The sequence below is a fragment of the Asparagus officinalis genome, chromosome 8 (genome assembly GCF_001876935.1).
Source record: "Asparagus officinalis chromosome 8, Aspof.V1, whole genome shotgun sequence".
Taxonomy (NCBI): Eukaryota; Viridiplantae; Streptophyta; class Magnoliopsida; order Asparagales; family Asparagaceae; genus Asparagus; species Asparagus officinalis.
Window position 1 is genome coordinate 122,763,481 of NC_033801.1, and position 15,919 is coordinate 122,779,399.

Below are 15,919 nucleotides of genomic sequence, written 5' to 3' on the forward strand. Positions count from 1 at the left end.
AGAATGACGCGATCGCCTCAGGATCATGATTATCGAAATTTTCCATAGGTCTCATCAACTTCATGCTCTTTTTTTGACTGTAGAGATTGATCAGCGACTTACCTTGTATTTCAGGAAGCGGGGTAGTAAAATCGTAGGATGTTGCTAGATTGATCGGTATAGTTTGTCTATTGATCAAAGATTGCAACGGATACTCCATGGCGTTGTTGTTACGAAGATTTTGGTTGTTGATGTTCCGAAGACGGGGGTCTATGAGGAGGTCTTGGCTAGGAAACAAAGTAGTAGATGGTGTTAGCTCTTTGCCTTTTGTTATGATGTTTCCGTTGGGGAAGAATGGTTGTTGATGGGGAGGTAAACTTTGGCTGAGGAAAGATTGTGACTGCCCTATGGGATTATTGACTCCATATGGAAGTGCATTTTGCCTAGTAAAAGGTCGGAACACGTCGTTGAATGGGAAGTTCTGGCTACAAACGTTTATTGGTGCCTTGCTTGCTGAACAAGATCCAATATTATTGGGGATGTTTATTGGATGGTTTGATTTGGAGGGGGGTGGGTTTTGCATGTGAGCAAGGATATTGTTGCTCAAGGGAGGGTAGATGTTGGCTTGAGGGTTTGGCTTGATACAAGTGGTGATAGTAGGAGTGTTGATACCACTTAGATCTACTTCACCAAAAGGTGAGAGTGGTGGCTCTATGAAAAGAGAGGCATTGTTGTTGTTTGTGTGAGCTAGGAAAATATCAATGTCATAATCACCCATCGACATTGATAAAGATGAAGAAGAAGGGTTGTGTGTGAGAGAGATGGAGAGTGAGGGGTAGGACTAGGAAGACAAAGGAATTTATATAAACTTGAGGGAGAAAGAAAGATAAATTTATGGTGAGATGCATGGAGGAATGGAGGTGTCCATGTGGGTGCTCTCAAATCTTTCGTGATCGAACAATTACCATATTTGACATTTTTCAATCGGTAGCCTGACTATTCAGTTGGAGAGAAAAGATTGTCTTGTTATGTATATATTTCCATGCACAGACTATGCGTGTGTTTTTGAATTGCTTTTGATCGAGCAATTACTATACGTGACATTTTTAAATCGACGGTATCCTCAATATCTTGTTAGAATTGAGCAATTACCATATGTGATATTTTTCAATGGACGGTGTTCTAATTATCTGGTTAAAGAAAAAAGACATGTCTTGTTATGTGTATCTTGTAGTGCAACTACAGTTACATTATATCCGTTCATGAATTGTGTACTCTAATGCCATGCGGTGATAAAAATAAGATCTTTTAGTTCTTTTTGTTCCAATTTTTTTTGTATAATTGACATTGTTGCTGTGTGACATATTATAGAGAAACTTTTTGTTCTTTTGGTTAGTTGAGGACTGCTGATGCCATTATTGCTTGCGGAATGAGAGTTGGTGCCGTATACCTAGCTTACAAAAGTATCAAACCTACATGCCAAATACTCCTCTATAGTATATATATGGTTAATATTCTGTTTGATATGTGTATATTGAAGATTATCATTTTCTTTATGAGTGAAGAAAAGGCATAGAACCTAGCTTTAGGCTTTAAGACTTACTGATTTTATACGTTCATCGAACTCACAATTTATAATACAAAAAATGAAGACTGTGATCTAAAGAATAGAAAGTCATTTTTGAAAATGTTGAGAGTGTTAAATGTAAATTGTAGAATTTTGTGTTGTCATCTTTGCATTTTTATCCAAAGAGATTAATATTGCTGCCAGCATGTTCTGAGAACTGCAATTGGAAATTTGTATCATTTGTTCCCTTTATGGTATCCTAGTCTAATTGTCATTCTTCTATACTCTGAGGTTTACTGTTATTTAGTGTGTTTTTAGAATAGTACATCACATCCCAGTGCAAAAAAAGTTATGTTCCTTCTTAGAATCTCATATTGTTATTATAAGTTCTGTTACAAGTCAAATTAAAAAAACAAAGGGGTTTTTGTTTTTAGACCGATTTGTTTACTCCCATTTATTTTTAAACACAAGTACTATTACTTGTATCTTTAAGCCCAACTCTCTTTTTTTATTTATCTTTAAACCTAATCTCCAAAATACAATACTTCAGCACTTGTATTTATACATAATCCCCCAAATATCCCTTGGCCCCGTATAAACCAGTATCTCTCCTCATCTTACCCTTTTCAACTCAGCCCTAAATTAAAAAAACGACAGCCCCTTTTGCCGCCATCGCCCATCCCTAGCCACTGTCGAACCTCTCCAGTCGCCGTCTTCGTTGCCGTCGCCCGCTGCCGTCATTGTTGCCCATCGCCCGCAAGGAGGTGATCGTGGGTTTCGGTTTAGTTGAGCTGCGAATTTGATCGAGGGTTTTAGTTGAGGGATTGGGGGTTGGTTGACGAAGGATTTGATCGGAGAACTTGTTGAAGGAGAAGAGATTGACCTAGGTCGGTGTGGGATGAGAGGTTGTTGATCGAGGATTTGTGTTGAGCTCCGAATTTGATCGAGGGTTTCAATTGAGGGATTGACGGTTGATCGGACAAAACTTGTTAATGGAGAGGAGGTCAAGGTCAGTGACACATGCATCTAGGCCAACGTTTTGCTAGAGCATTGGAAACAAATGTAAATTAACTATACCTTTTTAGTGTATACAGGAATCAAAGAAACCCACCTCTTTCATGAGTAAGTTACTGAAATTTGGAACGTTACAATAAAGATGAATATGTAATCGGGAGTTAGAGTTTGGGTGGGGAGGGAAGTTTATTACACTGGAAACTAAAAAGAGCGATGACTATTAACCTTGAAACAAAGCTGACTCCCTTGTCTTCGACCGCCGCCTCGCCGCCCTCGACACGAAGCTATATTGATGTGTTGATGTGTTTATAATGTACGGGGGCGATTGGTGAGATGTAATTCACATGATGAGGTGATAAAGTTTTTTTAAGAACTGGTTTTATTTGGATGCTATATTTATTATTTTTTGGCATAATTATGCTTAATTTTTTTACGGTGAGGTAAAATTCAGTTGGTTGAGAATAGTATTTAGAGCACTATGGTGTAGTTTATCTACTTACAGGCTAACATGTTATACTTACATTATAACGTGTTATACTTACAGACTAACATGCTATACTTACAGGCTAACGTGCTATACGTACATTAGGCTAACGTGCTATACTTACATTATAACGCGCTATACTTATTGGGTAACGTGCTATACTTACTGGTTAACGTGCTATACTTACATTATAACGTGCTATACTTACAGGTTAACGTGTTATACTTACATTATAACGTGCTATACTTACAAGCTAACGTGTTATACTTACATTATAACGTGTTATACTTACATTATAACGTGCTATACTTACAGGCTAACGTGCTATACTTACAGGTTAACGTGCTATAGTTACATTATAACGTGCTATACTTACTGGTTAACGTGCTATATTTATAGGTTAACTTGCTATACTTACAGGCTAACGTGCTATACTTATATTATAACGTGCTATACTTATAGGTTAACGTGATATACTTACATTATAACGTGCTATACTTACAGGCTAACGTGCTATACTTACAGGCTAACGTGCTATACTTACTGGGTAACTGCTATACTTACTGGGTAACGTGCTATACTTACATTATAACGTGCTATACTTACAGACTAACATGCTATACATACATGCTAACGTGCTATACTTACATTATAATGTGTTATACTTGCATGTTAACGTGTTATAGATATAGGTTTCGTGCTATACTTATAGGTTTCATGTTATAGGTTTCGTGCTATACTTACAAACTCAATCACAGAAGCCACAAAATGTCAGTAATTTAACCGAAGAATGCAACTGACAAACTATATACAACATGTCCCAGAATTGTGCTATACTTTACAAGTCCAGTTCCAACAGCAGACTCATAGGTTTCATACTGCCAAACATATATTCATACTGACAAACATATATTTATACAAATATTTTACAACTCAATTTCCAAACATATATTCATAATGACAAACATATATTTGCCATCTAGCATCCGGGAAATTGGTCTTGAGGATCACGTTAATATCCTGAAATTAAAATATAAGCGAATCAAAAGAATAATAGACTGAATATAAGTGGTTCAATGAACATTACACTTATGGAAAAATATACCTTCAGATATAAATAGAGCAACGATACGCGCTCTATGTCTTGCACAATCCTTTTGGGCAATTGAAATTGGTTGACCGGAAACGAGACTAAACATGTATGTCATCAAGAACACCCCGCAATCCAGGCTACTGCAAGTTCAAATATTCACAATATCAATATAACACTTTTGGCCCGCAATATATAGTTTCTATGTGTTAACACATATGAAAAAACAACAACACATGAATAAGTCGAATATACTACTAACTCACGTTGTTGAGGTACGTCAACACTTTCTATCTCATGACAAGAAGTAATGTCCAAATTCCAAGCATCGGAAATGGTAGAAATAAGCTTCACTCTAAAATCACTAGCACCGGACATATATCTGCGGAAAGAAGAGTAATGATAAAATCTTCTATCCTTTACATAGAATACCAACATATGCCAATGAAATGAAGTTAGAAGTGAGAAAATAATCTTATCAAGTTCATAGAATCGAGTAGTCGTTATTGGCTTAAACATTCGATCTACACTCGATGGGTTATTTTCATTGATGCATCTCTAAAAAAACAAAGAAAGAACAATTAAAACAAATGAGTGTCAAATAATTCTCAGCAATTGAAGTATTCCCTATTCGGATGATTCTACACACCTTGAAGCTAGACTTTTCACAAACAAACAAAGCTCTTCAGCGCATATAAAAATTGTTTTCATCCACTCCACATGGCACAATTTTAAACCAGATTTAAAAAAGAAAAGATCAATTACACAGAACTGAAAATTACCATGATACGGTAGCTTTATTTTCGATCGAGCCCACCTCAAGTTTTTTTTGTTTTTCCCACTCACAATAAAAAAAACCCTGTAACGAAGTTTGATTTTATACATTCTGCAACAAGCAACTTTTAATTCTGAAAATAGTTTCAGAATTAAAAACAAGGTCTTTTAAATTGCCAACGTCAAGACCTTCTTTCGGTAATATTTTTTTCCATTTTCTCCAGCAACATTTCTTAAATTTTCCGCAAAAAAATCTCAACAAAATAAAATTGAGACTTATTAAGTTCTCTGAATAGATGGGCGCCATTAGGCAAATTTTCTAAATGAAAAAAGTTTAGATAGGGTTTAATTCAATAAATACACTACACAAAGTAAGACGATAGAACCAAATAGCAAAATAAACAGCGAGTACATGGTTTGCTGTGTTATTTTCATGAAATCCATCATAGAAAAAATTCGTTGACAACGGCCAAGGTGACGGGCTCCGAGTGACGGAGTCGGGCGACGACAACGACGAAGGGTGAGGGGCGACGGCAGGCAACATGAGAGAGAATTAGGGCTGAAATTGAAAAAGGGGGAAATGAGGAGAGAGAATTGGATTTATATGAGCTAATGAAAGGGGTATTTTGGAAACTTTACCCTATTTCTGTATAAATACAAGTTTGCTAAGTATTGTATTTTGGAGATTGGGTTTAAAGATAAATACAAAAAGAAAGTTGAGCTTAAAGATACAAGTAATAGTACTTGGGTTTAAAGATAAATGAGAGTAAACAAATGGGCCTAAAAACAAAAACCCTTAAACAAATCTGAAAGGTTTTGAACAAATATTTGTGTGATAAAATGAAAAGCAAAAAAGGAAGGTTCAGGCAACACTAGACTAAATATAACTAACCTGTATGTACATCAAAAAGCAAGGTCTTCTTATAAATTAAATGGAATTAATTCAATCCTGATGCTGTTGTGTGATGTGTCATGCAAAAATGCTGCCAGTGTAAATAACTTACACTCCACTTGCTGCATTCTCTCACACAAAATGGACTTGAGCCTTGTGTTAATCACCAAGTTCCTAAAAAGGATGAAATTAGTTACAAATTAAAATACACCTAAGGAAAGTAGGTTTGATGCGGAACAAAACTTTCATTTGTTTTTATAAACGTCACTTGCATCCACCACGGGTGATCCGGATGGTTGGGAGGTTCTAATATGGCTCCCACCGTCTTTGGTTCGATTTTGGCCTGGTTTATCAAGAGATAAAATGAAATGTAAACATCCTTTGGGCTAACCTGAGTCACATATGTCATATGAAAACTTCCAAAAAAATATTTCGTGATGCTCATGTGAAAGTTCAGTACCCTGGTAATATCTAGAAGCCCACTTGGATGCCCACAAGAGGGGGAAGAAAAGAACTGCATTCTGAGCGACTACGGTAGGTATAAGCATAAGGTTCATAATTCAAACACTGGAGAATCCACAAGCTGGTAACACACCTGGACATCAAACCAAAACATTTCCATTTAACATTTCTTAGAGAGCATATGATGCAATCAGTAGCAAAACACAAGGAGGCTAACACAAGCATTGTATGGTACAAAACTTGCAGTCAACTGTTTCTGTGTATCAAAAGACTGCATATATACAACATCTCCCAATATCTGCATCTCCCATAAAAGCAAGCCTAGGACCTCCATCTTTCACATAGTACTTCCTAAACTGAAGATTGGTATATTTACAAAAGAACACAGCATGAGCACTTCTCGATCACGACGACGCTTAGAGCACAACAGCTGAAAAAAAGCTCCTCTTTCCAATGGCTTTCCAGCCACTGCTACTCCAGCCTACCCTTTCTCTATAACATTCTACCTGTATTATACATACAAAAAGTATTATTATCATCTGAGATTGAAAATGCTTAATCAGAAGCTAGATCAAGATGACAATGAAACTTCATACAGTGTTTATCTCTGAATCGTCATCGATGCCACCTATAGCATACAGTGAATTGCCAAGGACTACAGCTGCACCATACCCTCTGGAAAATCTCATCGGGTCGCCCATCATCCAAGTATTCAGACGAGGATCGAATATTTCAACGCTAGAAACCATCTTTTGACAATCATATCCCCCGATGCAGTATCTATAAATAAATTAACAGATAAATTAAAACCCCTGATGCAGTATCTATAAATAAATTAACAGATAAATTAAAACCAAAGATGTTAGAAAAAAAAATACAATGTTCATCTTGATGTTGATGTTTATAAAAAATTACAGTTTCTCATTAAGTGTTGCCAACACATGACCCCCTCTGCTCACTCTCATATCTGGAAGATGTGTCCAGCGACCTTCACGTGGATCATATTTTTCAGCAGATCTGCAAAGAGAGAAAGTAAACGCCTGATTTATTTACTTTTGAAAATTGTCAGCACATGGAAAATTATCCAGCAGAAACATGAATATCTAGTTATTTCTTCTATTTTGTGCAATTCGGAAAATAATTTTGCAATTCCAAAAACAGGGGCAAAGGGCAAAATTCCGGGGGAAAGTAGCTGGAAAATTTTCTGATTTTGAGGGAAAAGAGACGGTGATAAAACCCAGGAAGAAATGCACAAAAACACTGTCACATCATCGATCTGTTAAAAATGTTACTGTGGGCCTGTGGCCTCACAAAATGACCGGACTGGATCCATACACGTAGTATAAGGGGTATATTAGGTAACTTGATACCTTAGGATGGAAGTTGAGAGTTCAGCAATCCTTCAATGGGGAGCTGGTCATTTTATCCTTCATTTTAATTGAATGATCTCTACGTACGTTTTACAAGATGGCACATTAAAAGGTAAACCAGGTAAAACTTTGTTGATATAAAGCAAGATAAAACAATCTATAGTTAAGGGGTCCATTTTAAAAGGACATGCAGACAACAATCTCAGGCAAACAATAGAGCTGCATTGTAGCCACTACTTCGCAAGATTCTAGAAAAGATGACATAAATCACCAAAACTTGAGAAAAACATCACACAAGTCTTATGTGCTTGATAACAAAAATGATATTGAGAATGGAAAAAAAATTCTAACAATAGATTTCACAACATAGTAACTAAACAAAAAGTAAAACACCAATGAAATGGAGATTCACCTCAGGTACTGATAACCATCATAGCCACCTACAGCATATATTGCACCTTTGAGTTCTGCTGCAGTTGAAGCAAATCGCTGAAAGAACAACAATGACAAACATGAGTGAGATAAGCATGAAAACAAAGTGACAAACGAGTGAACAAGGTAAAAATGGCTAGCCAATGTAAAAGTGGCTGATGATAGACATGCACAAAATGGAAGAATAGAAAGGAAATTGACAAAATGACATCTAAGAAACAAGGTTTTGCATAATGATAACAGTAGCTATAATACAAATACTAACATACTCGACCAATTTTGAAAATGATATAGGTAACTGGCTTTACCTTATAAAACATTGGCCGGTTTGCAATCCACTTTCCACTTGCTGGATCAAAAGTTTCAACATCTGGCAAACATTCTACATCATCTCCTCCACCAATAGCAAATATTTTGCCATTCAACGTAGCTCCAGACAGACTACCTTTCTTACGTAGCATTGAAGGACAAGAAATCCACTTGTCGTGCCTTCGGTTATAACATTCAACTAGACAAATGTTCAAAGGAACAAGTTATTGCCAAGGATGTGAAATTGTGATGTAGTATACACTCAGACACTTGCAAGTAGTAGATCATACCTGTATCAAACCATGAATTCCCACTTCTGCCACCAAACACAAAAAGATTACCATCTAATGCAACAGAAGATGCATATGAACGAGGAGAGCTCATCGACTTTAGAGGTGTTATTATATCAAGTGATGGTGAAAAGGAATCCAGGGATGATAACCAGGAGTACCCATCAAAGCCTCCGATCAGGTAAATAACATCTGTACCCAAATACTGTTCGACGAATTTGTTTAAAGATTCTTCGACAAGCTTGCATGGATCAATCTTCAACTCAAGCTGTTTAACATGATCCTCTAAAATGCCAATCTTTCTCTCTGAGTGCCATAGTTGATTTCTCAATTGTTGAATTTCCTGGTCCGACTTAGCCTAGCGGCAAATCAAAGGGAAACAGAAACGATAATAAAATGCAATTAAGATTATGACTAGAAAAGAGCTGACATAGAACATGAAGGGTTCAAACCACAATGTGCAACATTTTAGGAATGCATCTCCTTCCGACTAATGATGCGAATTCCCTAAACAGAGTTATGAAGAAACATATTGACTTTCAATGCTTTATCAAAAGTACATACAAGGAAAGGAAGTAAAATATGACTAATAAAATTTAGCTTATGCAAAAAATATCCCCAACAGATACCATCTGATCAATAAATAATAAAAATACATTTACTATTAGAGCAGACTTGAAATGGAGATGCCTCCTTACTAATTTGTGAGCGACAAAGAATCAAACCAACCAAACAACTGTACAAGATAACTAAAAAGAAAAGGCATAAGACAAGAGAATGCATGAGTACTTTCATACTTTGTTTACATTTTTATAATCAAAATTCCAAGTTTGGTACTGTCTAGAGTTTTGTAGAATTAGAAATTCCAACAGTTTCTGCAAAACAAAAAGCATAATATAAAGATATCATGAGAACGTCTCAGATATAAAGTGAAGCCAAGCAGATAAAGTACTTTGTCAATGGAACCTTAAAGATCTACATGCAGGATGAATTCACTGATCTGAAACACAGAACATTCAGATACTTCCTGGGTCACTTTTAAAAGTTTTTAGCTACTTCTTTTGTGTCTGACAAGACTAAACATGTTGAACATAAACTAGAGTTATTGACTGTTTTTCCTATCTATCCTCCTTCACTAAATTAACAAATAATCAGGAAACATCAAAAGTTGGTAAAGGCTTTTGAGGAATTAGGAGAGGTTATAATAGAAAACTAAAATATTGTCATAGTTGGAAAGCAATCTTAATTTAATTTTCTTAATAAGTGTGTCTTAACCTTAGATGATTTTTCGAAGTGACTCGAGGGAGTACATAACAAGGAAAAATATAAAGTAAGGAAGACAAAGAACATCTCGAATGGGATCACTTGTAAAATGCATCATTGTGAATTGAAACTTGGAAACAGTGTAACTGGAGGTTAAAAGACAAGTTATAAGGTGAGTAAACCATGTAGGGAGTTAATAGATCATGAGGGGAAATGAACATCATAGAATATTGACAAAACAGCAGGAAAATAAGGGGCATTAGAAGGGGTAAAACCAGATATCAAGGGCATACATATAGAACCAGAAAATGAGTGCACAGAGATTAAACACATAATTTGATTCAAATGCGGAATATAATAATGAGACAGCTGAACCACTCACTGGAAGGATTCATTCTATTGTTTTAAAGCAAATATTAAGTTTTTTTTATAACCACAATTTTTATATGAAGACCCAAGTATCAACAAATTCAAGTATTGCACTAAAGAGAACAAGTGCAAAGTTTTCAATACCTGATGTTTCTTTACATCTGCAGACCATTCTTTTACCTCTTTGATAAATTGTACCAGCTGCATACACAGATTAAGACATATTTTATATTAAGCCAAAGAATAGTAAATAATTTTAATATATAAGAAACAGAAAACAGAAGTATCAAGGAACCTGCAATGTAAAATACCTCATTATTTCCATGATTAAGGTCAAATGTGTTGGGATATTCTACAATATCAACACTTCCATTAAAGTTGGGCGCATATGGTTTTTCCATGTCATGAGTACTTCCATGATTTATATAAGATTCAGTAATAGATACCTCGTCTCTAGGGGCACAAACAAGATCATCACAACTAGAACTACTGTAAGTTGAGTTTGATTGTGCACGTTCTGCAGCTAAATTTTCTAGCATATGCAACACTCTTTTTTCTTCACACTCTGATGCCTCGGTAAACTGTTGTTTCTCAGAGACATGGTTAGCTCTCTCAAACAAAGTGCTAGAACTTGAACTAACAGCTAACACACTATCCTCTCCCTGCTCCTCCCAGTCAGACGCTGACTTTTTAGATTCCATATCCTCAAGACTGCTCAAAGATGATGCTTTCACTGAGCTATCTTGTTCAGAATCTCCATTGTTTGAGAGGAGCGATGCAAACTTGTTATCATTTCTTAAATTGTTCGACTGCTTTAGATGGTTCTGGTTGACGATGTCCTTCCAAGTGGTGGCCGGTAATAATTGTGGAAGTTCTTTTTTGTTTGTAGTGGCTGGTAATACTGGAAAAATCTCACTTTCTCTCAATGGACGCAATGTGGTACTGGCAGCAGGACGAGAAGGTTCGAATAATGCAATCAAATCTCTCGTCTGCCCATGATCAAGCTCGAACCAGAAGTGCATAGAATTATTATAATAATTCTTTTCGATTATTTTCTTGAACTGCTTCTCAACAAGCGCTTGACATTCCACCCTGGTGCGCACGCGAACCTAAATGAAGGAAACGAGGAACACATTATAAACAAAACAACCTAGAAAACTCTAATACAACTAAAAACCAAGAAAACTCTAATACCTGTGCAGGAAAGGGAGTTGTCTGTGACCCACCATCAGTCCATGCAGAGGCATTGAGGTAAGTCTGGCCATGGCTTGCTGCCTCAAAGATACCATAAAGATTACGATCACTGTAATTGAACAGAAACAAGGGCAGACCTATGCTTATTTTTTTAACATAGGAGATGTGCCCGTATGGCAAACCTGTCAAGTAAACATAAATCATTATGAATAATACCAGAAAACCCAATTTATAGTAGGTATTATTTAGTCAACAACAAAATCCATGTTTGTCAACTACAATTCTTTGAGCTGAATGTATCTATGCATTGAAGTAAACTATCTCCAAAATATAATTTAAGCACAGGAAAACTGCAGTAACAAACCAAAGAGTTTCTTTGAGAGACACTCAGAAAAGGTATCATGTGTACAGCCGAATATAACGCCGCCCAGCTCTTTCACGGGCAAATTTCTGTAACTTAACCAGCTGGACTCAGTAAAAAAGGGGGTGTCCTCACTAACAGTGATTGTCTTTGTTTTCCTCCCTGCCCCCATTATGTTTGCTCTGAGTAAAAACAATTAAAGCAGTAAGTGTTTGCAATCGATTGTATAAATAAGACGAACGGAAGGAGTATAATACAAATACAATGTTCTATCTTACTAAATATCTGAATGCTATTACAATTACTTTGCTTCCAATGAGCATTAAACATAAATTAATAATGAGACAATAAATTTATAAACCCATGAAACCCTTATGATTCGCATTATTCCAGCATGATTTACCCTATTATCTGCTGCACAAAGCACATGAAACCACCAAATGTTCAAAAGGTTCATGTTGTACACATGATTTTCTTTGCTCACTTTTTTTTTGTTGGTTGGTTTTTGAAAATTGTTAAGAAAATATTCGAGCATATAGAAATTAACACTTACATTTATGCTAGGCTGTGACAAGAACATAATATCTGTGTAGAGATTAAAAGAGGCTCTGACAAGTATAATAATGTGCATACAATAATCTCACTTGTGTAAGGCCTCAATGATTCTTGGTCTTATTATTTTTTTCAATTACATGACCCTGAAACTAAAAAGAGAAGAATTAATATAAAATTTTAAATTCCCAAACTAATTGTTTAACTTTACTTTCACACATTATGCATTTTCCAAAACCTTCCCAAATAGGCAGATAAAAAAAATATTTAAAAAAAAAATTATACGGGAAAGCACTAGAAGACAAATGAAGTTAATATCATATCTTATTCAGTCCCCACAAACATAAAGACCAACACTGCCAGAAAAAAATGCTCTCTGCAAACTCAGATTACACCAGCGCAAAAAGCACAAAAGCGCCGACACTTCTACAAACAGTAAAAAAAAATTAAACCAAATTGAAATAATTAAAAACTACACAAAATAAAACTCCCACATTCCCCTTCTTCCCCTAATTCCTTCAGCATAATTTAAGAAAAAAACAAACAAACAAACAAACAAACAAGGAAGAAGAAAAAAACTTTTGATCCTCAACAAAAAACCCATTCCCTTGCCCAGATCATTCTAAAACTTGGATAAATCAAATAAAGAAAAGAAACCCATATACTAAAACTAAAAAAACCTATAAAATTGGGGAAATAGGGGTGAAAATGCTAGCTAGAGTAATCTTCGCGCAAAAGGCAACAAACCGCTATAAATGAAGGTAAATAATAAAAAGTACATCAAAATTATGAGAGAGAGAGAGAGAACTACCTTCTGTGAGAGAGATCAAGCTTGGTTTTTAGAGAGAGAAAGAGAGGGGTTTTAGAGAGAGAGAGAGAGACGAAGGAGAAGAGTGAAGGAAAGGAGAGGGGTTTGTTTTTTGAATCGTTGCCCAAATAGCTAGGGTAAAGTTCGCAAAACCCCTTAACATTCAGATGATTTGCACAAAAAGCTTTTAAAGCCTTAAAAATGTAGACGAAACCCGTTAAACTTTCGGTAGTTTTACAAAAGCCTCCTGATCTTTTACAAAGTTGTCCCTAATCTTTAGGTAAATTACGTACTCCAGTTTCTTGTAAAGTGAGGATAGAGGAATACTGGAAAATTTGAGGGTTTCATTTTAAGGGTTAGAAATTCACCAAAACTTGTTTAAAGCCCTTTAGAAGTGGCATAAGATCCCCATGGAATTTTAGAACCAACATTTTCACTTTCTCCTTTCCAATTTTCTCGTGACTTGATGTTATTTTCTTGGAGAGAATTAGTATTATTTTTTCTTCTCAATGGAGATATGGACATTTTGTCGCTAAGCAAGTCTACACGAAGCAAAACGAGAGCATGAGAGTGTTAGTTTTAAAAATTTAAGGTACTTTTTTTCACTTGCATAAATGTCAGGGAGCTTTTTGCTAATTTCTTTTAAACTATAAACCTTTGAGGTGAAAATTTTGGATACTTCAGGGACAGCGAGACGTGTGCAAATCATCCTAAAGTCAGGGGTATTTTCAGAATTTGGCCAATTTTTGTGCATCTACAATTGTGGTGGTTTTTTTTGTCAGATTGGTTAATGTCTAAAAAAAAGATGTTATTTTTGGGAAGCGACAAAGTCAGGGTTCCACAACTTCGTTGCCAGTATTTGGTACGTGCATTATTACGGACGGGGCGGTGCTCGTAACTGCCCGGTGAATTTTTGTGATGTTCACCGCCGCATTTTGAGGCGTGTCTGTTTGGTTCAATTTTTTAAAAAAGAGAAAAAAATGAAAAGTATTCAAAATTTAATTTTCTTGTATTTCTATAAAATTTATAGGAAACATTTATAGAACTCAAAGAGTACCATATTTATTATTTTTTGCTTTTTCTTTGTTTAGTTTAAAGTATGAAAAAGTTTCTAACTTTATAGAAAATATATTGTGTTTTTTTTCTTTTATTTGGTTGGATATCACTCTATAGAAAATAGCTAATTAACAATGCACATGAGAAATCACATGGGAATGATACTGGTGTACTTAATTATTTTTTTAATATATGCTTCAGATTTTCTTGCGATTTTCGCCCATTTAGAGAGGAAGTTGATTTCTATAAAATGATACATTTTTTCCTACTTTATAGAAAATATTTTTATACTTTTTTAGAACCAAACATAGTTTATAGAAATCTACAGAAATCTATTATTTACGATAACGCCGTTGTCAGGTGTTTTCTCAAAACTTTTTTATAAAATAGGTGAACCACACAGCTCCTAATGGCCTGTTTGGATGGAGGGTAGAGAGGGGGAAGGGAAGGGAAATTTCATTTTAACCTTGTTTGGGAGTTTTATTTTGGAGGGAAGAGGAGGGGAATGGAGGGGAAATTTGGCCCAAATTCTTACACCCCAAATTGGGGTGTAATGGAGGGGAAGGGAAGGAAGGGGAAAAATTCCCCTTCCTTCCCCTTCCTTCCCTTCCCTAAGTAAACTCCCAAACACACCATAAGGTATGATCCCTCATTATTTTGTGAATTGATGTTAAATCTGAATTTTTTTAACAGTTCCAAATTTGAAGATAGCTTTGTGAAAAAATCTTTGCACGTCAGGTTTTCCCCCCGATTAATGCCCCAGGAATCCCAAATAGAGGACCCAAGAGGGGACATGTAAGGTGCCGCCCTGGTTGCATGATGCACTGCTATTTGGGGTCCCTGTAGCAGCCCCTTTTTTTTCCCCTTCCATGACATGAATTTATGGCGTGTTTGCTTCGCTAAGACCTGATTAGAAAACGAAACGTCTGATATAATAGGAATCCATCGAAATTGGGGCAAATAATTTCCTAATAATGTGTTAGGTTCCCGTTTTGAGTTCAATGAAAGTCGCATCGTGACTCATCAGAAAATTTAATTTCTCTATTTTTAGACAGGAAATGAGCTGTGGATATGGCAGAAAAATTAATAAAAATATCGTGCCTCTGTTCTTTTTTGGGTGTTTTTTAATCTTTTTTTGGTTTTTACAGCGGGCTTTCTTGGGTACTTAAACTTGATGTTTACCATTTTGGTCCTTATCAAATTCATGAATAAAAAAAGTATTGCTTTCCAGCATTGAAATGGGGTTTACTGTTATTTTAGGAAATGAACCAAACACATGCCTAAAGTCTAAAGAGATGAGGTTTGAAGATATTTGTAGGAGCACTAAAGTTTTAACTTATCTCCAATTTTCGCCAATTTCGGTATGGAATAAAGTTATATAGCATATAAACGGCATTTGGACATTTTTCTAGGCACGTATACATAACACCTCCCCCTTGAAATAGAAATTATAGCCATGTGTTAGCGCGTGATGCCCGGTCTCATTATAATAAATGGAGGAATTTTCAAAACCAACCTATTTTCACATTTAATCCTCAAAAATGACCGGTTTTGAACTTATTTTTAAAACCGACTTGATTTCAGCCCTGACGCTGAAGGTTTCAGCCTTGGCGCTGGTTTCAGCCTTGGCGCTGAAACCAGGTCAGTTTTTGA

General features: G+C 35.8%; 1 protein-coding gene and 1 long non-coding RNA gene across 6 annotated transcripts; one reads left to right on the forward strand and one right to left on the reverse strand.

Annotated features, from left to right (window-relative positions):
* LOC109820651 lies at nt 2,037-2,953 on the forward strand. Its single transcript, XR_002241912.1, has 2 exons — nt 2,037-2,555; nt 2,641-2,953. It is a non-coding gene; the product is annotated as an uncharacterized LOC109820651 (long non-coding RNA).
* On the reverse strand, nt 3,916-13,286 carry LOC109819747. Of its 5 annotated transcripts, XR_002241600.1 has the most exons (17): nt 13,214-13,286; nt 11,854-12,032; nt 11,490-11,671; nt 10,607-11,404; nt 10,440-10,496; nt 8,664-9,021; nt 8,373-8,572; nt 8,045-8,121; nt 7,178-7,279; nt 6,859-7,042; nt 6,480-6,768; nt 6,261-6,395; nt 6,069-6,143; nt 5,913-5,974; nt 4,401-4,516; nt 4,150-4,277; nt 3,916-4,064 (listed from the first exon to the last, which is right to left on the reverse strand). XR_002241600.1 is itself a non-coding variant. In XM_020385614.1 (11 exons), exons 2-11 carry the CDS (start codon nt 12,020-12,022, stop codon nt 6,679-6,681), a joined length of 2,217 nt encoding a protein of 738 aa, XP_020241203.1. In that variant the 5' UTR covers nt 12,023-12,032; nt 13,214-13,286; the 3' UTR covers nt 6,403-6,678. The 5 variants fall into 5 exon arrangements, 1 of the variants encoding a protein (XP_020241203.1); XR_002241599.1 differs by having other exon boundaries at nt 5,913-6,143; XR_002241601.1 differs by lacking the exon at nt 13,214-13,286 and adding an exon at nt 12,404-12,554 and having other exon boundaries at nt 5,913-6,143.

What these genes read in the sequence shown, in the direction of transcription:
- LOC109819747 (XM_020385614.1), bottom strand. Translation starts at nt 12,022, where the DNA reads ATGGGGGCAGGGAGGAAAACAAAGACAATCACTGTTAGTGAGGACACC. An exon ending in CAGATGTAAAGAAACATCAG is followed by an intron (nt 9,022 to 10,439) that starts GTATTGAAAACT and finishes ATTTGCCGCTAG; the next exon opens with GCTAAGTCGGACCAGGAAAT. An exon ending in GCAACACTTAATGAGAAACT is followed by an intron (nt 7,043 to 7,177) that starts GTAATTTTTTAT and finishes ATTTATTTATAG; the next exon opens with ATACTGCATCGGGGGATATG.